The sequence below is a fragment of the Wickerhamomyces anomalus genome, assembly GCF_001661255.1.
Source record: "Wickerhamomyces anomalus NRRL Y-366-8 unplaced genomic scaffold WICANscaffold_2, whole genome shotgun sequence".
NCBI lineage: Eukaryota > Fungi > Ascomycota > Saccharomycetes > Phaffomycetales > Wickerhamomycetaceae > Hansenula > Hansenula anomala.
In genome coordinates, this window is record NW_017567111.1 from 1939803 (window position 1) to 1956171 (window position 16369).

Here is a 16369-nt window from a genome sequence, read left to right on the forward strand (position 1 = left end):
GTTAAAAGATTCTTCAAGTAATTGATAAACTAATTAATTAAAATTCGCGGAAATTTCAACACCGGGCAACTTTCGCGGAATTTGTAATTGTTTTGCCTTCAAAACGAAAACAGACTTTAACAATCGAATTGGGAAAGGAGATTCTGTTGATGGAAAGCGCAATAGCCTAACTCGTTGGTCATCATGAGTAGTCAGGGTTACTATGAGCTTTATAGAAGAAGCACGTATGTGGTCTGTCTATTGTATTTGGTTCAATTCAAGGAATACTAACAAGTTTTTATTCTAGTTTAGGTACTTCGTTAACAGATGCTCTTGATACTTTGATCTCGTAAGTACATCCAGTATGTGACAGATAGGGGAAACTAATCAAAGGATAGTGATCAAAGAATTGAACCACAGCTGGCGATGAGGATTTTGGCAAATGTATGTTTTTTGTTTTTGTCTTTGTGGAGGCTATTGTGTGCTAACTATGATTTAGTTTGATCGTGTTGTATCTGACACATTGAAGGAAAATGTTAAATCCAAATTAACATTCAAAGGTCATCTACATACTTATAGATTCTGTGATGATGTGTGGACTTTTGTTATCAAGGATGTTAATGTTAAATTAGATCAAAATGAAACTATTAATGCTGAAAAGATTAGAATTGTTGCATGTAATGCTAAGAAAGCTGGGGATGTTTGATTGGATTCTCGGGAGATTGTTGCCAGGTAAGGGCTGGCTAGAGACCTGATAAGTTATCTCAATGAAGCTGTGTGCTTTTTTTCTCTTCTTTATTATATTGTTTATTAATTCAATTTGGGTTGTTAGGTTATTTGTGCTTTTTGAAAAGTTTTGTAATATGAAACAGGGACATCATATGTGTGTATTTCTTGGGAATATAATATAGGTGTCTTTTAAGGATTAAAGGTTGTAGGTATTGATTAGGTGTGCAGGTTGGTGGTAATACAAGCTCTATCTAGAATTTAGGTGTCGGGGATTGTAGGTATTAGTGATAACCCAAAGTAGCCATGTTTTTCTCAGCAAATAGAAAAAGAGGTCCAAAATGAGTCAATGAAGTTGAGCTTCATAGTCGCATTCATCTAACTGCCACTTGATAATTGTTGGCTTGGTGTTTAGCTACTGGGATAGACGATGAAGAGCTTGTCTTCTGGATATGTTTAGCCCAAAGACCTACAATATAATTAATCAAAATCAATGAATTGGAGATACACTCAGACCACAAAAGATTTCCCATCAATTGATAAATCCAGGGAAACTCCATGTAAATTGAATAGTGAACTTCAACTTGTTTGATTGTAAAAGCGATGAACTTTCACGACAATTGCAGATCATCCATAATGGTTTAAACTTTCATCAAACAATGCAGATGGTCGTCTGACACAATATTTCAAAATACTAACAAAATACCACTAATTGTCAGCTTGAGATAAGCTTGATGATAAGAAGTATAAATACCACAGGAGATCCCAGTACAACTAGTCTATACAATACACATAATAACCATCTCATAGGGCATCAGGGTTACAACATCCAACATCATAGCCATTGATTACCATCATTAGGCCTTAGTAGTATTCCCGCTACAGCTATATCTGACAACCACTCGCTTTCATGCTATGCGCTGGAGAAAGAAATCAAAATTACGGTTCTTCGACCTAAATATCAAGACTGTGTAAAGTGAACGTTTTTTTTCAAAAATCATCAATTCGCGAATTCTTGAACAGAGCATTCCCAAATTTGAAAAAAAAAATGTTGATGATCTCAGATAAACAAGTGATTGTATTTTTTCAATTCACCAAAGATTTGACTAGATTTAATAGATTAGACCTGTATCACTACAGACCATGAGTGCATTTCCTTCCCAATTCAACGCTGCCCAGTTCAAATTCAACAAATGGGACTTGGACACCATTAAAGTGAGTGACGTTATTGTTTTGCAATCGCGTATGTCTAACAATGCCAATAGCACCAAAATCCATATTTACATCATAAAATCACAAATATTAAACCATTAAAAGAATTTTTCAACTTGTCTAAACTAAACACCCCCAAAACAATAAATGAAGCTAAAACAAGATTATTATTCAATTTAAATTTTTTCAATTCAAATTATTTAATCATTGTTTTAATAATTTCAATTTTTTTATTATTTCAAAAACCAATGTTGTTGATTTCATTAATTGGATTGATTGGTGGGTTTATTGTGTTGAATAATTATGAATTTGAACAAATTAGAATTGGGAATGTTAATATTCATTTAAACAAGACTTATTTATATTTAGGATTGATCATCCTAACCACACCGGTGATATTTTATTCTAGTCCAATTAGTACATTGATTTCATTAAGTAGTATATCAGGTGGTATTATAATTACACATGGGTTATTGATTGATAATTTACCAGAGACTAGTTTTAATGAGAGTGTTGTATAGAGAACATAAGCTAATTAATATTTACCCTGATGGTTATGTAGCGATGTGGGTTTGTATTATGGGTGGGATGACGAGAAGCACCGGGATGGTCAACTGAAGCAACTGGAGCATCACCAGAAGCAGGATCATAATTAATTCTAGTATTAATTCTGTGTCAGTTGTTGTTGTATCTGTGTGCCATGTCATGGTACCTGAGTGTTGGCTGTTTGTTTAGTCTTGCGAGATGATGTCTAATTGCGTTGATGTGATTTGACTGCGAGTGTCAGCTGGTGCGATGTAGGAATCAGTTGGATTGAATCATAATCATCAGAATTAGAAGAGAAGAGAAGAGAATGGAAGATGATAGTAGAATATAGTAGAAGTAATAGTAGTAATCTAATAGAATAGTAGTAATTTAGTAGTAATTTAGTATTAATTTAGACTACGTATAGCCTCTAGCAAAGAGCAACTGCTTAACGTCTCTTATGTAACACTAATTGCTAACAACCACCATCACAACCGGACTTTTCACCACCACCAACTCAACACTCTGAGCACAGTAAAACCCAATCAACCAAACAAAACAAACTACACTCTACCCAATTGACTCTATAACCACTCTCTCACCATCCAATTCCCCCATCTCTCTTTATTCTCTCTCTAAATCTGCTCTCCAAATCTGCCATTTCTCGACGTTGGCTGACGATTCTTGACCTGGACATCGGTTGATCCACCCACCACGTTACGGATTTCATCGACAACGAAAAAACTTCTCCCAAAATTATATAAACCTTGGTTCATCCCTTTTGACAAGAGAATCCTCAATTGTTTATTTTTCCCTTTCCTCATCAAAAGTATCATTACTTTATACATACAATCAATCAATTACAATCTACAATGGGTGTTCAAGACGTTTTAAAAAGAAAATCAGGTGTCATCTACGGTGATGATGTCAAAGCTTTATTCGACTATGCTCAAGAAAAAGGTTTTGCTATCCCAGCCATCAATGTCACTTCTTCATCAACTGCTGTTGCCGCTTTAGAAGCTGCTAGAGATGCTAAATCTCCAATCATCTTGCAAACTTCTCAAGGTGGTGCGGCCTATTTCGCTGGTAAAGGTGTTTCAAACACTGACCAAAAAGCTTCAATTGCCGGTTGTATTGCTGCTGCTCATTATATCAGATCAATTGCTCCAACTTATGGTATCCCAGTTGTTTTACACACTGATCATTGTGCTAAGAAATTATTACAATGGTTTGATGGATTCTTGGAAGCTGATGAAGCCTTCTTTGCTGAACATGGTGAACCATTATTCTCATCCCATATGTTGGATTTATCTGAAGAAACTGATGATGAAAACATTGCCACTTGTGTTAAATACTTTACAAGAATGTCCAAATTAGGCCAATGGTTGGAAATGGAAATTGGTATCACTGGTGGTGAAGAAGATGGTGTTAACAATGAACACGTTCAAAAAGAATCCTTATACACTTTACCAGAAACCGTCTTCAAAGTTCATGAAGCTTTAGCTCCAATCTCTCCAAATTTCTCAATTGCTGCTGCTTTTGGTAACGTTCATGGTGTTTACAAACCAGGTAACGTTCAATTAAAACCAGAAATCTTGGGTGACCATCAAAGATATGCCAAACAACAAATTGGTACTGATAACAAACATCCATTATACTTGGTCTTCCACGGTGGTTCAGGTTCTTCTCAACAAGAATTTGATACCGCAATCACTAATGGTGTTGTTAAAGTTAACTTGGATACCGATTGTCAATATGCTTACTTGACCGGTATTAGAGATTATGTCTTGAACAAGAAAGATTACATCATGTCTCAAGTTGGTAACCCAGATGGTGAAGATAAACCAAACAAGAAATACTTTGATCCAAGAGTCTGGGTTAGAGAAGGTGAAAAAACTATGAGTGCTAGAATCTCTGAAGCTTTAGATATCTTCCACACAAAGAACCAATTATAAGAAGAGTGTATCTAATGATTTATTGTTTACATAGTTTTAACGAGTGTTTTTAATTTTATGAAATTTTTAGTTTGAATATTAATGTTTGTAGAACTTTGATGTCGGACTTGTAATTACCCAATTGGGAAGTCAAGGAGAGCAAAACATTAATATGATTAGGGGAAACTGTGAAATTGGGCATAAATGAATCAAATAAAAGAGAGAAAATAATAGCAAATGAATAAGAATACAAAGCTCATGAATCAATAGTAAATCACCAACCAATTGATTCCCTTTATTACGTTTTCTATAATTAAATGATCAATTTCCACCTCTTTTTTACCCGGATTTTCCACATTTAGTTGAAATTTTCGACGTCGAATTGAAAAAAAAAAGTGCCATCGAACAATTTGGTTAATTGAATGAAATCATAATAGATATCATAGAATCAAGAAAAGAATAGTTGAATTCATTTTTAATCAATTGATTTAATCATTCTTATCAAATCATAACATACCTCAATTCTCCATCACAAATCACAAACCCTCAAAAAAAAAGAATAGTTTTATCACATTATTTTTGTATAAATCCATCAACACATACAACAACAACAACTGGTTTGAAAGAGAAGAAGATACTGATCCAATTTTTTTTCTAAATCCAGTTTTAAACACACACATATACACATATAATGTCAGAATCTACAACACAGAAATCACAACAATCAAGAAGGCCAAGAGGCGGGTTTAGAAATCAATCCAAAAGATTTAATAATAACCCATCCTCATCTTCATCTTCATCAAAATATTCAGATGAAATCAAATCAAAATTATCTCCATTGAATGAGTTATTCCCAGATTGGTCAAATGAAGATTTGGTAGATTTAATTAATGAATTTGATGTATTGGAAGTTATTATTGAAAAAATTACAACAGGTGCAGTTAGTAAATGGGATGAAGTTAAAAAACCAACTAAAAAGGAAAAACAAGTTGTTTCTGATGAGCCAAAACATATAATAAACAAAGAAAATGGAAGTCATCCAAAGAAGGAATTTAAACAAAGAAGTGCCACAACTCCAAAAGAGAAAGGTTTAAAGAAAACTAGTGCACCAAAATCAACTAAACCAACTAGTGCACCAGCTAATGCTTCATCTGGTAAACCTTCTTCATCTTCTTGGGCCGCTGCTTTAGCTAATTCAGATCCAAAGGCAAAAGCTTCAAAACAACAAGAACAACCTCAAGAATCTACTCAAGAATCTCAACAATCTGAAGAACAAGAACCACAACAACAACAACCAGAAAAAGTGGAAGAAGAAGTTAAACAAGAACAACCAAAAGAAGAACAAAAGGAAACTCCAAAAGAAGTTAAAAAACCTGCACAAACTCCAGCAACTAGTAATAAATCTTGGGCTGCCATCGCAGCTCCACCAGCTCCAAAGAAGAAACAAACTCCAAAACCAAAACCTCAAGCTCAACCTCAAGCTGCTCCAGCCGTTGTGGAACAACCTGAACAAAAAGATGTTGAAAAAGTTGTTGAAGTTACAAAAGGTGTTGAAACCGTTTCTGTTGAAGATAAACAAGAATCAAAACCTGAAGTTGCTCCAACTGCTGTCCCAGCTGTTGAAGAACAAGAACAACAAGCTGCCCCAGCTTCAATTCCAAAACAACAAGAAGTTTCTGCTGAAATCCCAGTTACTGAACAACCTCAACAAAAAACTCAAAGAAGATTACAACAAGATGCTCCAGTTGTTTTACCAAGCTCTGCTAACCAAGTTGGTAATGTTGGCGGTATTTCATTTGGTTCTTCATTATTACAAGAAGATGAAAAACCTGCTCAACAACAACAACAACAACAACAATCTGCTCAACCTCAGCAACAACAACAACGTCAATATAACAACTTGTACAATAACCAACAACAACAACAACAATTACCTCGTCAATATCAACAAGCTCAACAACAACAAAACAACTTGTATCAACAACAATATCAACAACAACAACCTCAAGCTCAAGCTCAACAACAACAACAACCTCAATCACAACAAGCTGGTCAACAACAACAACCTCCAAAAGGTGCTTATGATCAATACTATGCTGGTTATCAATCTCATTTACCAGGTTACAACTATGGTGGTTTAGATTATCAATATGATCGTAACTCATTATACAACCAACAAAGATCTGCTGGTGGTTCAGGTTCTTATGATCAATCATCTGCTGCTTCTGCTCAACAACAAGCTTCAGCCGCACAACAAGCTCAAACTTCACAATTTGGTCATCAACAATCACCATATGGTATCCCACCACAAATCCCAGGTACTGGTATCCCAATGAATGAATTATCAACTGCATCACCAGTCACTTCATCAGTTCAACCAAACACTGCTCAACCAACAACAACTGGTCAAGCTTCAGCTGGTCAACAACCAAACGTTGCAAACATTCCATATCAAACTCCAGCCTTCTTCCAAAATATGCCATATATGTATTATCCACAACAATATGCTTATTTCCAACAACAAGCTGCCGCTGCTCAACAACAACAATATCCTCCATATAACCAATACACTGCTGCTCAACAACAACAACAACAACAACAACAACAACAACAGCAACAACAACCAAAAGCTTATGGTTATGGTGTCCCACAAGGTCAACAACAAGCTGGTCAAGCTACTGCTTCCAACCCAGCTTCTCAAGGTGGTCAATCCGGTACTTCTGCACCAGGCTCTCAACAACAAGGTGATGTTGATGGTCAACAAGCTCAAGGCCAAGGTCAACCACAACAAGCTGTCCAAGGTCAAGCCCCATATTATCAAGGTGTTCAACCAAGTTATTATGGTGCTTATGCTAATGCTGATTTCTCCGCTAATGGTAGAGGTTGGTATTAGATGAGTTGGAAAAATTGTTCCCTGATGTGTGGTTTTTTGGAAAAGTGAAGAAGGATGAATGTGAGAGGTAGTGATTTTTATTGAGGTTTTCATTATTTTTTCGTTGTCATTCTTTTGGATCTTTGAAGAAGAATATGGGGAATTGTTTTGATTAAATTGCTTTGAAATAAAAGTTATATAAAGAATTTTATTTTGTTCCGTTACGTTTAATTTGAATGTAGTTTTAGGTCTTGTAGTTGAAGGTTCTGGGTGCTTTTCTTGATCTATTGACTTTGCTTGATGGTTAGTGAATTCTAATATTAGATTCAATCAGTAGCATGTGAGCAAGGTTCATAGCTGAAAATTATCCAACGCCATGAATGAGAGATTAATTATCGATAACTGGCTTTATATTTTGAATAAATTGACATAAATGTAATTGTATTTTTTGAAAAAAGTTGTATGGCGGCGCCTTGGGCCGGCCGCGGCTATTTGATATAATTTAAAGTGTGAATAACTTCAACAATTATGATTCTGATCCTGTAAAATATTTAGGAGACTAATAAAATAAATTATATTTCATTAATTTACAATAATATTGGCAAAATTGCAACTTTGAAATTTTGAAGTTTTTCAGAATTTGAGGAATTGGAAATGATATTTAAAAATATGAGGTATACAATTTTGAAAAAGTGCAATATAATTTAATATTTATATAAAATTTTGATAAATTCAAATAGTTATATATTAGTTATATATTAGTTATATTCTGATCAATGAATTTTATGTGGAAAATGAGCAGATAGTACGTAATTCTATGTTTTTATAATATATCATTAATCACCACAAAATATTAATATTCAGCTCAAAATAATTTTATACAAATACTAGGTCAAATACACAAGCTAGCTGCTGCTGGCCGATATTCTTACAAGTCGGATCGTTCGATGGATATATCATGAGAGGTATTAGTATAATTATCATATTTAAATTTTTGATACGAAGAATGTACCCACTATAAACCTTTAAGGAGATTCAGTGATTTGAACATAGAGCTACACTGATAAAATACTAAGCAGTTGAGCCAATATAGACACTCAATTACTGTCCACCCTGATAACTAACCTCTCATTCGATATTTTACCTTCTTTCAACAATTTTAATCCATCATTGACAGCATCAAATCCCCCAGGTAAAACTCTAATCGGTAGATGATCCAATTTCCCTTGCTTGGATAAATTCTCAACAATTGGTACAAACTCTTTTAATCTTTCCAAAGTACCCTCTTTTGGATGGAAAATACGACCATCACCATATTTAATTGATTTTCCATGTGATGTAAATGCCCTAGTCAATTCATACTGAATATTTGGTTTCTTTTCCTTTATGAATGAAACATCAGGAACTTGCAAACCTTCTAATTTGATCACTTTGTCATCTGGTAATGCTTCGTATATCTGTTCAACTGCTTTTGTTCCCCCAGTAGTGATATATCCATAATCAATCGATATTTTCAAATTTTTGATGTCATCAACCAAGGTTTCTGAGTGGTAATCAAGAACAATTTCAGCTCCAAGTTTCTTCAATAGTTCATTATATTTTGGGGAGGCAATTGCAATGATTTTCCAGCCTAAGGTCTTTGCATATTGAATTGCCAATTGTCCAACGTTTGTTGAACCTCCATAAATCAAAATGGTCTTACTTGGATCATTTTTATATGCTTCAAATGTTTGATATACTGAAATACCTATGGTTATCAATGCATTAGCAACAGAAGCACCATCTTCATATGTTTTTATTGTTCCTCTTTCAATGGAACCAGAATCAGAATAGCCCTTTACGTTGAACTGGAAAGAATTGATCTCCAAAACTTTGACATATTGTTGATATGCACCATGATCTTTAAATTGAGAGTCAGAACCAAACGTAAAACTTGTAATTGTATCACCTATAGAAAACCTGGTAACTTTATCACCAACTGCCAAAACATCACCAGCTAGACATGTGCCTGAGCCCTCACCGGGACTTGCCCATTTAAAATCTGCAAAATAATAATCAGTGTGGTTCAAGGCAACAGCTTTCACTTTAACAAGTATTTCATCATCTTCCAAATTTGTTGAGACTGGCGAGTCATTTCTCACCACTAATTTGTAATCATCATTCAACTTTATGGCCTTTTGAGTGCTTGGTAGTTTCGTCATCGAGTTGTAGAGCTAAGAGAAAGTGGTTTTTTTTTCAATTTCAGATGGATTGATGTTTGTTTTATAGCTACATTTTCAATTACTAATTGATCCAAGTGCACTCAGCCAAATGTGGCGAGGATCTAAACCGTTGATTGGTTGGTTATACAGACGAACGTTCTTCTAATATTTTCAACCAAGCGTTCAATTGTGTGATTCTTCTGGAACATGCTCCTCTACCAAGGGCTCATCAACACGACGTTGTTGTAGTCGGTCAAGAACCCTAGAAATTGAACCTGCGATTTCAGCCATTGAACGATGTGGATTATTTTCAATGTATTCCACAATTATTGTAACAATACGCCTTGCGCCAGGGTCGCTGTTACAAAGGGCTGAGATGGCTTCATAATCCTCCCGAATTAAAGGATCAATGTAAAAGTCATCAGCCATTTCTCGATTGTTTATGATAATGGTCTATTTTGGGTTCTGGAAGGCAGTCAAATTCACTGATGAGCGATTGATTTTCTTTAAATTCATAATTTTTTTTTCGACGAACAATCGACGTGAATACGATGGGTACAATGTTGTACCCACAGGATCCAGATTCATTATATCTTGGTTTCAATATTTGAAATGAATCTGTATATCGTGAAGGAAAGTCGCGATCTGTACACAAAAACGCGATAGACACCGTATTTAGATTCTTCGGAAAAACTACAGAGCTTGAAAAATTTCAGCAGTTGACATGAAAACAGAATCGCTTGAATATATTTAGCCATCACTTGGGATGTTAGAATATTCAGTTTAATTGATGCACAGGATATTGCAACTCTTCATTGGATCCTCTTAAATCGTATTCACTTAAACCAACAACACCTCCAAATTTTAAAAATCTTTCAAATGATCTTTCCTTTTTGGCTTCAGCTTGCTCAATCAATGCAGGGAAATATATATCATGCTTATATTCAAAAAATAATTTACCACCATAATCTTTATCTAATTGATCTGATGGGACATAATCTTCAAAAGGTTTATCAAATATAATTTTTTCTCTAGTTTGTGGATCTATGAATGGATGAATAAGTTTTAAAAATGTCCAAGCAACGAATGGAATATTGGTTAATAATGCTCTTCCCAATCTTTCCGGATAATGTGTTTGTAGGATATTCAACACTTGTTTACCAATTGATAAAGAAGGAATCTTAGATGTGGTACCTTCAACATCATAATGTTTGAAATCTATAAGCAATGCAATTGTGTCCTGACCAACAGGCATGAGATCTATAACTTTTTCTAAAAAGAACACTAAATGTTGAACTTGTCTAAATGAAGATTTTGTATTTTGACGACCATTCTTCAAATATAAAATTGGTCTAGCATCACTATCATAACCAAGTATCACTTGTTTACCAGTAGTATTCTCTGGAGATACCATTTCACCTGTAACTGTATCATTATCTCCACTTATACCAAATTCTCTTCTCCAAGCAAGTGATAATTCTAATCTTTCAATAGCATCATCCACTATCCATTTAGTTGCTCTCAAATATCTCAAAAAACATTCTCTAGTTAACCAAGCCCTTTCACGATCAGTTAAAGGCGCCTTCTCTGCACCTTTTGGTTTAGTAGCAACTGATATATCTGGATTTTGAAAATGTTTTAAAACTTCATTATATTTAACAATTTCATCTTCTTTTAATTGCTTTGGTTCTGGTGCTTTGATTGATTCCGGCTTTTCATATGGTACCGAAACATCGATCCAATCTGCCTGTCTTTCATTAATTTCAGGTTTATTATGCTTTCTTTTAAACATTGTCTCTATCTATTCACCTAAACTTTATAAAGATCAAGAATTCTTTTCATAAAGAAATAATGTCATCACGCAAACATCAGAAAACTATATTTCAAAAAATCAGTTATGTGCCAAAAATTTCGGAATTTTTCACTAACAAAATCATGGTTCGCGCCACAAATACGGGTAAGCGCTAAGCATTGTAGGGCCGCTCAACGGATTTAACAACTCATCGGAAAGCGGTTTTAGCTCAGTCGGGAGAGCGTTAGACTGAAGATCTAAAGGTCCTGTGTTCAATCCACAGAAATCGCAAACTTCTTTTTTTTCAGCGGGCGAAATCCTGCTTTTTTTTTGCACTATTGGAGCTCATATTCTTGATATTTGGATGATTCTACATTGGTTCTACATTGTTTTGGGGTCTTTTAGTGGTTGTTTGGTTCATTAATGTTCAATTTTATACTTCAAACTTTCTCCGAAGATGTTTCGGGTCTTTGGCCTCTTTTAGTTTCAACAACGTGAGATTCATATACTCTTCAAAACTCATTTCATCTTTGTTCAAAATACCATCATTTGGGATGTTTTTTGGTTGTTTCTTGTTCCACTTGGCTTCTCTTAAGAGCCCGGAAAGTTTCCGATATGATGTACCTTCCCATTTTGAACTTTTACGTGAAAAATCATGATTGACAGCTTCTATAGCACAACTTTTGGATTTAAATTTGACTAAACCAGTATCATATCTTGATTCTGACCCTCTTGGTAAAATGTTTGCGGATTCAATTTCTCCAAATACCGACATAATCCCACTCAATATATCAGCGTTAAACAAATCCGAGATCCCTTCTTTAATTTTCCACCTCACTTTAACAGTGAAATCTAGCTGTGTTGAATCATTTGCTACTGACGATTTTGTTCTCTTAGAAACTTCATCACTATCAAATTTGGACAAGTATTGTTTCTCAAATTCTCGTCTCTTTTGCGCACCTTCTTGCCTTAGTCTTTCTAGCTCAGCACCAAATCTATTTGCACTCTCAGTAGCAGCACGTTTATTCCATGTAAAACCTTGTGAACTCGCATCATTTTCTGCCCTTTCTAAATCATCCTTCATTTTTCTTCTGCTAGCATCTAGTTTCTCAGTTCGCAGACTTTCCAATTTCTTTGAACTCAACCAATTGTCATATTCACTTCGTAGATGTTTATCTGTGAGCACTTTCAGAGATAGTGATATTGAATGGAATTTCTCAGCAGCACTTGGTGATGGATTCTTATCTGGATGGTATATCAATGCTTGTTTACGGTAAGCCTTCCTTATGGTGACATCTTGGGCATCATTAGGGACCTCTAAAAGCTGATAAATGTCCACATTATTTGACTTTAGATAATCAATATCCTTAGAGCTCATCTTGGAATGAATAGGACCAAGTGTGTGTGAACCTGCCTTTGTTGATGTTTGATGGTTTGTGTTTATGTCACAATTTTTCCCAAAGGCTTTTTAGAAAAATCGCGAAGGTAAAATCGAAACTTCATCAACTGTTAAAAAAGCACTTCGAATTGCCGTTAACGTCGTTGATAGAATGTCGATACAGAGACTTCAGGAGCTATTTGAGGTGGAAGATGTGGGAACTCTTGATACAAATACCATCGAGAAAGAGCTCGAAGCAGGTGCAAAAACTTCGAAAGATGAGTTTAGATCACTTGCACTAAAGAATCCAGATAGAGCAGTTGAATTGTCCAAAAAGTGTGGTAAACCATTGTATTTGATATCACTTGCAACTGAAGACGAGCCATTACAGCCAATATTTGATATTTTCAAAAACATTGCCAAAATTTCAAAAAAAGAGGATGAATTATATTTTGCCTTGGATGCTATTTCATTGTATGTCACATTCAATAAGATCCCATTCCAACAAGTTGAGTTTTTCGTTGGAGCTTGTGTGCCATGTTTGGTGAAGAGTGAGGTCTGTTGGGCTGCTTTCAGTAGGTTTTATGCTCGTTATTCAATGCTGGATCCAACAGGGTTATATGAAGCTGTGGAACAACAAATTGACATATTGAATGCTAGAGAAGATTATGGACCAATTTTCAAGATTGTCGGACACGCATTCGTTATCAAGAAAGATCAAGGAAAGAAGTTTTATGACTTGGAGTCAGTGCAAGATTCTATAAGGAATGTGAATGAATTTTCATCCCCAACCACAATCAAAGAAGGATTGAGTCTTTTGTCATTGTTGTGCTCCGATGAAGAATTGAGAAAAGAGATTGCAGTAAAGTTTATATCTGTTTTAACTCATGGTATAAAATCAAACGATATAGATATTCAAGAACTATCTACATTGGTGATAATCAAAACTTGGAGCTTTACTCAAGTTGAGCTTGAGAAATCAATATCCATAGATGAGCTTTACAATACAATCACCAAAAAGTTTACAAAGACAACTATTGAAGGGCTAGCTTACCTCTCCATTAAACCTGATGTTAGAAAAAGGATAAGAAATGACGATGAAGTGGTCTTTGACTTGACAAAGCTTCTTGATAAGTCTCAAAATGATTCACAAGAAGATTTGTATGGTGTTTTGGTGGTTTTAGCAAATTTAACAACAATTGAAGAAAAATCAGAAGTTTCAGAATTGAAAAAACATGCTCAAAAAGGATTGGAGAGTAATATTGAAGAGGATCCTTTGGAAATTGTTGAATTTCAAGCTGACTTACTAGAGAGGAACATTTTGGGATTGATATCCGGACATGAAGTTTCTCCAAATTCGATGATACAAATTGTCAGATTGATTTTCAATTTGTCAACCTCAAAGGATAATCGACCTCAAATATTAGCACAAGGTGGGCTCAAAATATTATTAAAGTTTTTAAATTTATCAACCTTCTCTGAAGAGACAAAAATCATTGCATATAGAGCTGTCTCAAATCTTTTACTCACCACGGACCCAAAAACTATTTTTGAGCTACGTCAAGCTCAGTATGCACTATTTCTTTTCTTGAAAACAGAGGAATTACCATTAAAAGATCAACTTCAAGCCTTGATATCATTGACCAATGCTAGTTCAATTGATAATGGTGGATTACCAGAAGACCAATGGGATCTGATTGACCATTTTTTAAACCATGAAAACACATTGATACGGAGGTCAGCTATTGAATTAGTCTGTAATTTGGTACAACATAAAGATGGTGTTGCTGCTGTATATAATTTTGCAAAACAATCTTCAAAGAAAAGATATGATCTATTGGTTCAGTACACTTTGTTAAAAGATGTCAAATCACAATGTTCAGCTGTTGCTGCTTTATCATTTGGTGTCACTTTCCCATTTATAGCAGAGGAAGTGGTAAAGGATAAAACACTATTGGATAATTTATTTACAATTTTAAATGAGCAGTGCAAAGAGGAAGACCTTTTGGAAAGAGTATTGTTTGTTCTTTATTACTTGGTGTTCAATAGTGAAGAGAATACTGCAATTATGGAGAGGTTGGCTACAAATTCACAGTTCAAGAAAGGGATTGAAACGGTACTAAGAAATGTCAAGCGAGGCACAGAACCTTTCGAAATGGCATTGGAAATACTCAAGATTGTCAAGTTTAGATAGTTATAAGATATATAATAATTGAATACATGAACAATATGATGGCTACATTTTTGGTAATAATTTGCTGAAACTCAAACATAAAATTGATCAGATTTTCCCAAATGAATTAATTCTATCATCCAATTAAATATCAAATGGTAATCTGTTGTCGTATACTCAAGAACTTTTGGTTCTTTTTGAGTTGTTTCAGTTCTTGAAGAATATTCAATACTTCTAGAAAGGTACAAGACTGAATTCTATGGCTGGAAACAATGAAGAGTGCCCTGTTGATGTCCATTCACAATACCGAATACACAGCCCAGACAGACTGACACAGTTACCTGGAATCAGTCTGATATTGAGTCTCTTTTTCAGAAATCTCAACAAATGATTTTGGATGCTAAAATTTTGACGCATTTCGATCCAAATTAAACCATCCATCTTTTTTGTGACGCATCTATGTGAAACAATGAAGAGTGCCCTGTTGATGTCCATTCACAATACCGAATATCCAGCCCAGCTGACTGACATATCCAAGAAATACCACAGTGTATTAGTGCATCAACTAGATTACAGTTAAAGCAGGAGAAAATAGAAGTTTCCTTTCTATTTATGGTCTTCATTCTAGTGAGCTACGTTAATTTCGTCGATGGGCTTTTCATTTAAATTTTTTTCCGTTTTGCAAAACGCATTCGCGGAGGGTCAGGTACAGCCGAGCAGACCATGGCATTTTTTTAGATGAGGATCAAACTAAAAACATCATTACAAAGCTCAATTGGATCAAGAATGCCTGAGGATAAAGCTGAAGAGATGGCTGATGTGCCTTTGGAAGATACTACGCCTGACTCCAAGAAGGACGAGCCAGGAAGTCCAGTCTCCACTTCCTCTATGCAAGCTGCTCAACAAGCGATTGACGATGAACACGACATTCTAATTAGAAAGTACATTGAAGCATGTCAAGCTGGTGATTTGGTCACTGTTAAAGACCTTATAGAGTCCAGTGCTGTTGAATTAGGGACTGATTTAGATATGAACAAAGTATCTGGTCTTCACTGGGCTGCCATTAATAATAGATTATCCATTGTCAAGTACCTGGTCTCAAAAGGTGCGGATATTGACAAAGAAGGTGGTGACTTAAATGCTACCCCATTACATTGGGCTTGTCGATATGGTCTTGTCTACATTGTTGACTATCTTATCAAGCAAGGTGCTAATCCTGCCAAATGTGATTCTCAAGGTTTCAATGCTCTTCATCTAGCTGTTCATTCTTCAAATATCATGTTGGTGATTTACATTTTAGCATTTGTGCAAGATATACCGGTCGACTCAACTGATCCAAATGGAAGAACAGCACTTCACTGGGCAGGATACCAAGGTGACTCATTGAGTGTCGATGCCCTCTTAAAATTCCATGCTAATGTCAAACTTGTTGATGATCAAGGATTCACTGCACTACATTGGTCTTTGATACGAGGTCAGAAAGAGTGTCTCAAAAGATTGATAGAAGAAGGCTCCGACTTGGAACAAAAAACAAATGATGGAAAGGGATGCTTTGACATAGCTCAAGATATGAATAG

At 35.1% G+C, this 16369-nt stretch overlaps 9 protein-coding genes and 1 non-coding gene across 10 annotated transcripts; 6 read left to right on the plus strand and 4 right to left on the minus strand.

Moving 5' to 3' along the window:
• Positions 1–183: 183 nt before the first annotated feature.
• TOA2 (transcription initiation factor IIA subunit gamma) lies at positions 184–685 on the plus strand (the record flags this gene model as incomplete). The annotated part of the gene is made up of 4 exons (XM_019181442.1): positions 184–224; positions 287–328; positions 378–423; positions 479–685. 4 exons carry the CDS (start codon positions 184–186, stop codon positions 683–685), a joined length of 336 nt encoding a protein of 111 aa, XP_019040617.1.
• Positions 686–699: 14 nt separating this feature from the next.
• Positions 700–1719, minus strand: WICANDRAFT_90912 (uncharacterized protein; the record flags this gene model as incomplete). The annotated part of the gene is made up of 1 exon (XM_019186265.1): positions 700–1719. A coding segment is annotated over exon 1 (182 nt), but the record flags the coding sequence as incomplete, so codon positions are not given.
• On the plus strand, positions 1720–2438 carry WICANDRAFT_67996 (PRA1 family protein; the record flags this gene model as incomplete). Its single annotated transcript, XM_019184108.1, has 2 exons — positions 1720–1920; positions 1971–2438. Exons 1-2 carry the CDS (start codon positions 1849–1851, stop codon positions 2436–2438), a joined length of 540 nt encoding a protein of 179 aa, XP_019040619.1. The 5' UTR covers positions 1720–1848.
• Positions 2439–3314: 876 nt separating this feature from the next.
• FBA1 (fructose-bisphosphate aldolase FBA1) lies at positions 3315–4397 on the plus strand (the record flags this gene model as incomplete). The annotated part of the gene is made up of 1 exon (XM_019181459.1): positions 3315–4397. The coding sequence occupies one exon, from the start codon at positions 3315–3317 to the stop codon at positions 4395–4397; it is 1083 nt and encodes a 360-aa protein (XP_019040620.1).
• Positions 4398–5067: 670 nt separating this feature from the next.
• On the plus strand, positions 5068–7269 carry DEF1 (DNA damage-responsive RNA polymerase-degradation factor DEF1; the record flags this gene model as incomplete). The annotated part of the gene is made up of 1 exon (XM_019185561.1): positions 5068–7269. The coding sequence occupies one exon, from the start codon at positions 5068–5070 to the stop codon at positions 7267–7269; it is 2202 nt and encodes a 733-aa protein (XP_019040621.1).
• Positions 7270–8345: 1076 nt separating this feature from the next.
• WICANDRAFT_28840 (zinc-binding alcohol dehydrogenase family protein) lies at positions 8346–9449 on the minus strand (the record flags this gene model as incomplete). The annotated part of the gene is made up of 1 exon (XM_019181544.1): positions 8346–9449. The coding sequence occupies one exon, from the start codon at positions 9447–9449 to the stop codon at positions 8346–8348; it is 1104 nt and encodes a 367-aa protein (XP_019040622.1).
• A 778-nt stretch (positions 9450–10227) lies between these two features.
• PDR17 (phosphatidylinositol transporter) lies at positions 10228–11241 on the minus strand (the record flags this gene model as incomplete). The annotated part of the gene is made up of 1 exon (XM_019184651.1): positions 10228–11241. One exon carries the CDS (start codon positions 11239–11241, stop codon positions 10228–10230), a length of 1014 nt encoding a protein of 337 aa, XP_019040623.1.
• Positions 11242–11459: 218 nt separating this feature from the next.
• WICANDRAFT_t36 lies at positions 11460–11532 on the plus strand. Its single transcript has one exon. It is a non-coding gene; the product is annotated as a tRNA-Phe (tRNA).
• A 105-nt stretch (positions 11533–11637) lies between these two features.
• Positions 11638–12619, minus strand: WICANDRAFT_52546 (J domain-containing protein; the record flags this gene model as incomplete). Its single annotated transcript, XM_019182689.1, has 1 exon — positions 11638–12619. One exon carries the CDS (start codon positions 12617–12619, stop codon positions 11675–11677), a length of 945 nt encoding a protein of 314 aa, XP_019040624.1. The 3' UTR covers positions 11638–11674.
• Positions 12620–12791: 172 nt separating this feature from the next.
• SHE4 (She4p) lies at positions 12792–15221 on the plus strand (the record flags this gene model as incomplete). The annotated part of the gene is made up of 1 exon (XM_019180418.1): positions 12792–15221. The coding sequence occupies one exon, from the start codon at positions 12792–12794 to the stop codon at positions 14811–14813; it is 2022 nt and encodes a 673-aa protein (XP_019040625.1). The 3' UTR covers positions 14814–15221.
• Positions 15222–16369: the final 1148 nt, after the last annotated feature.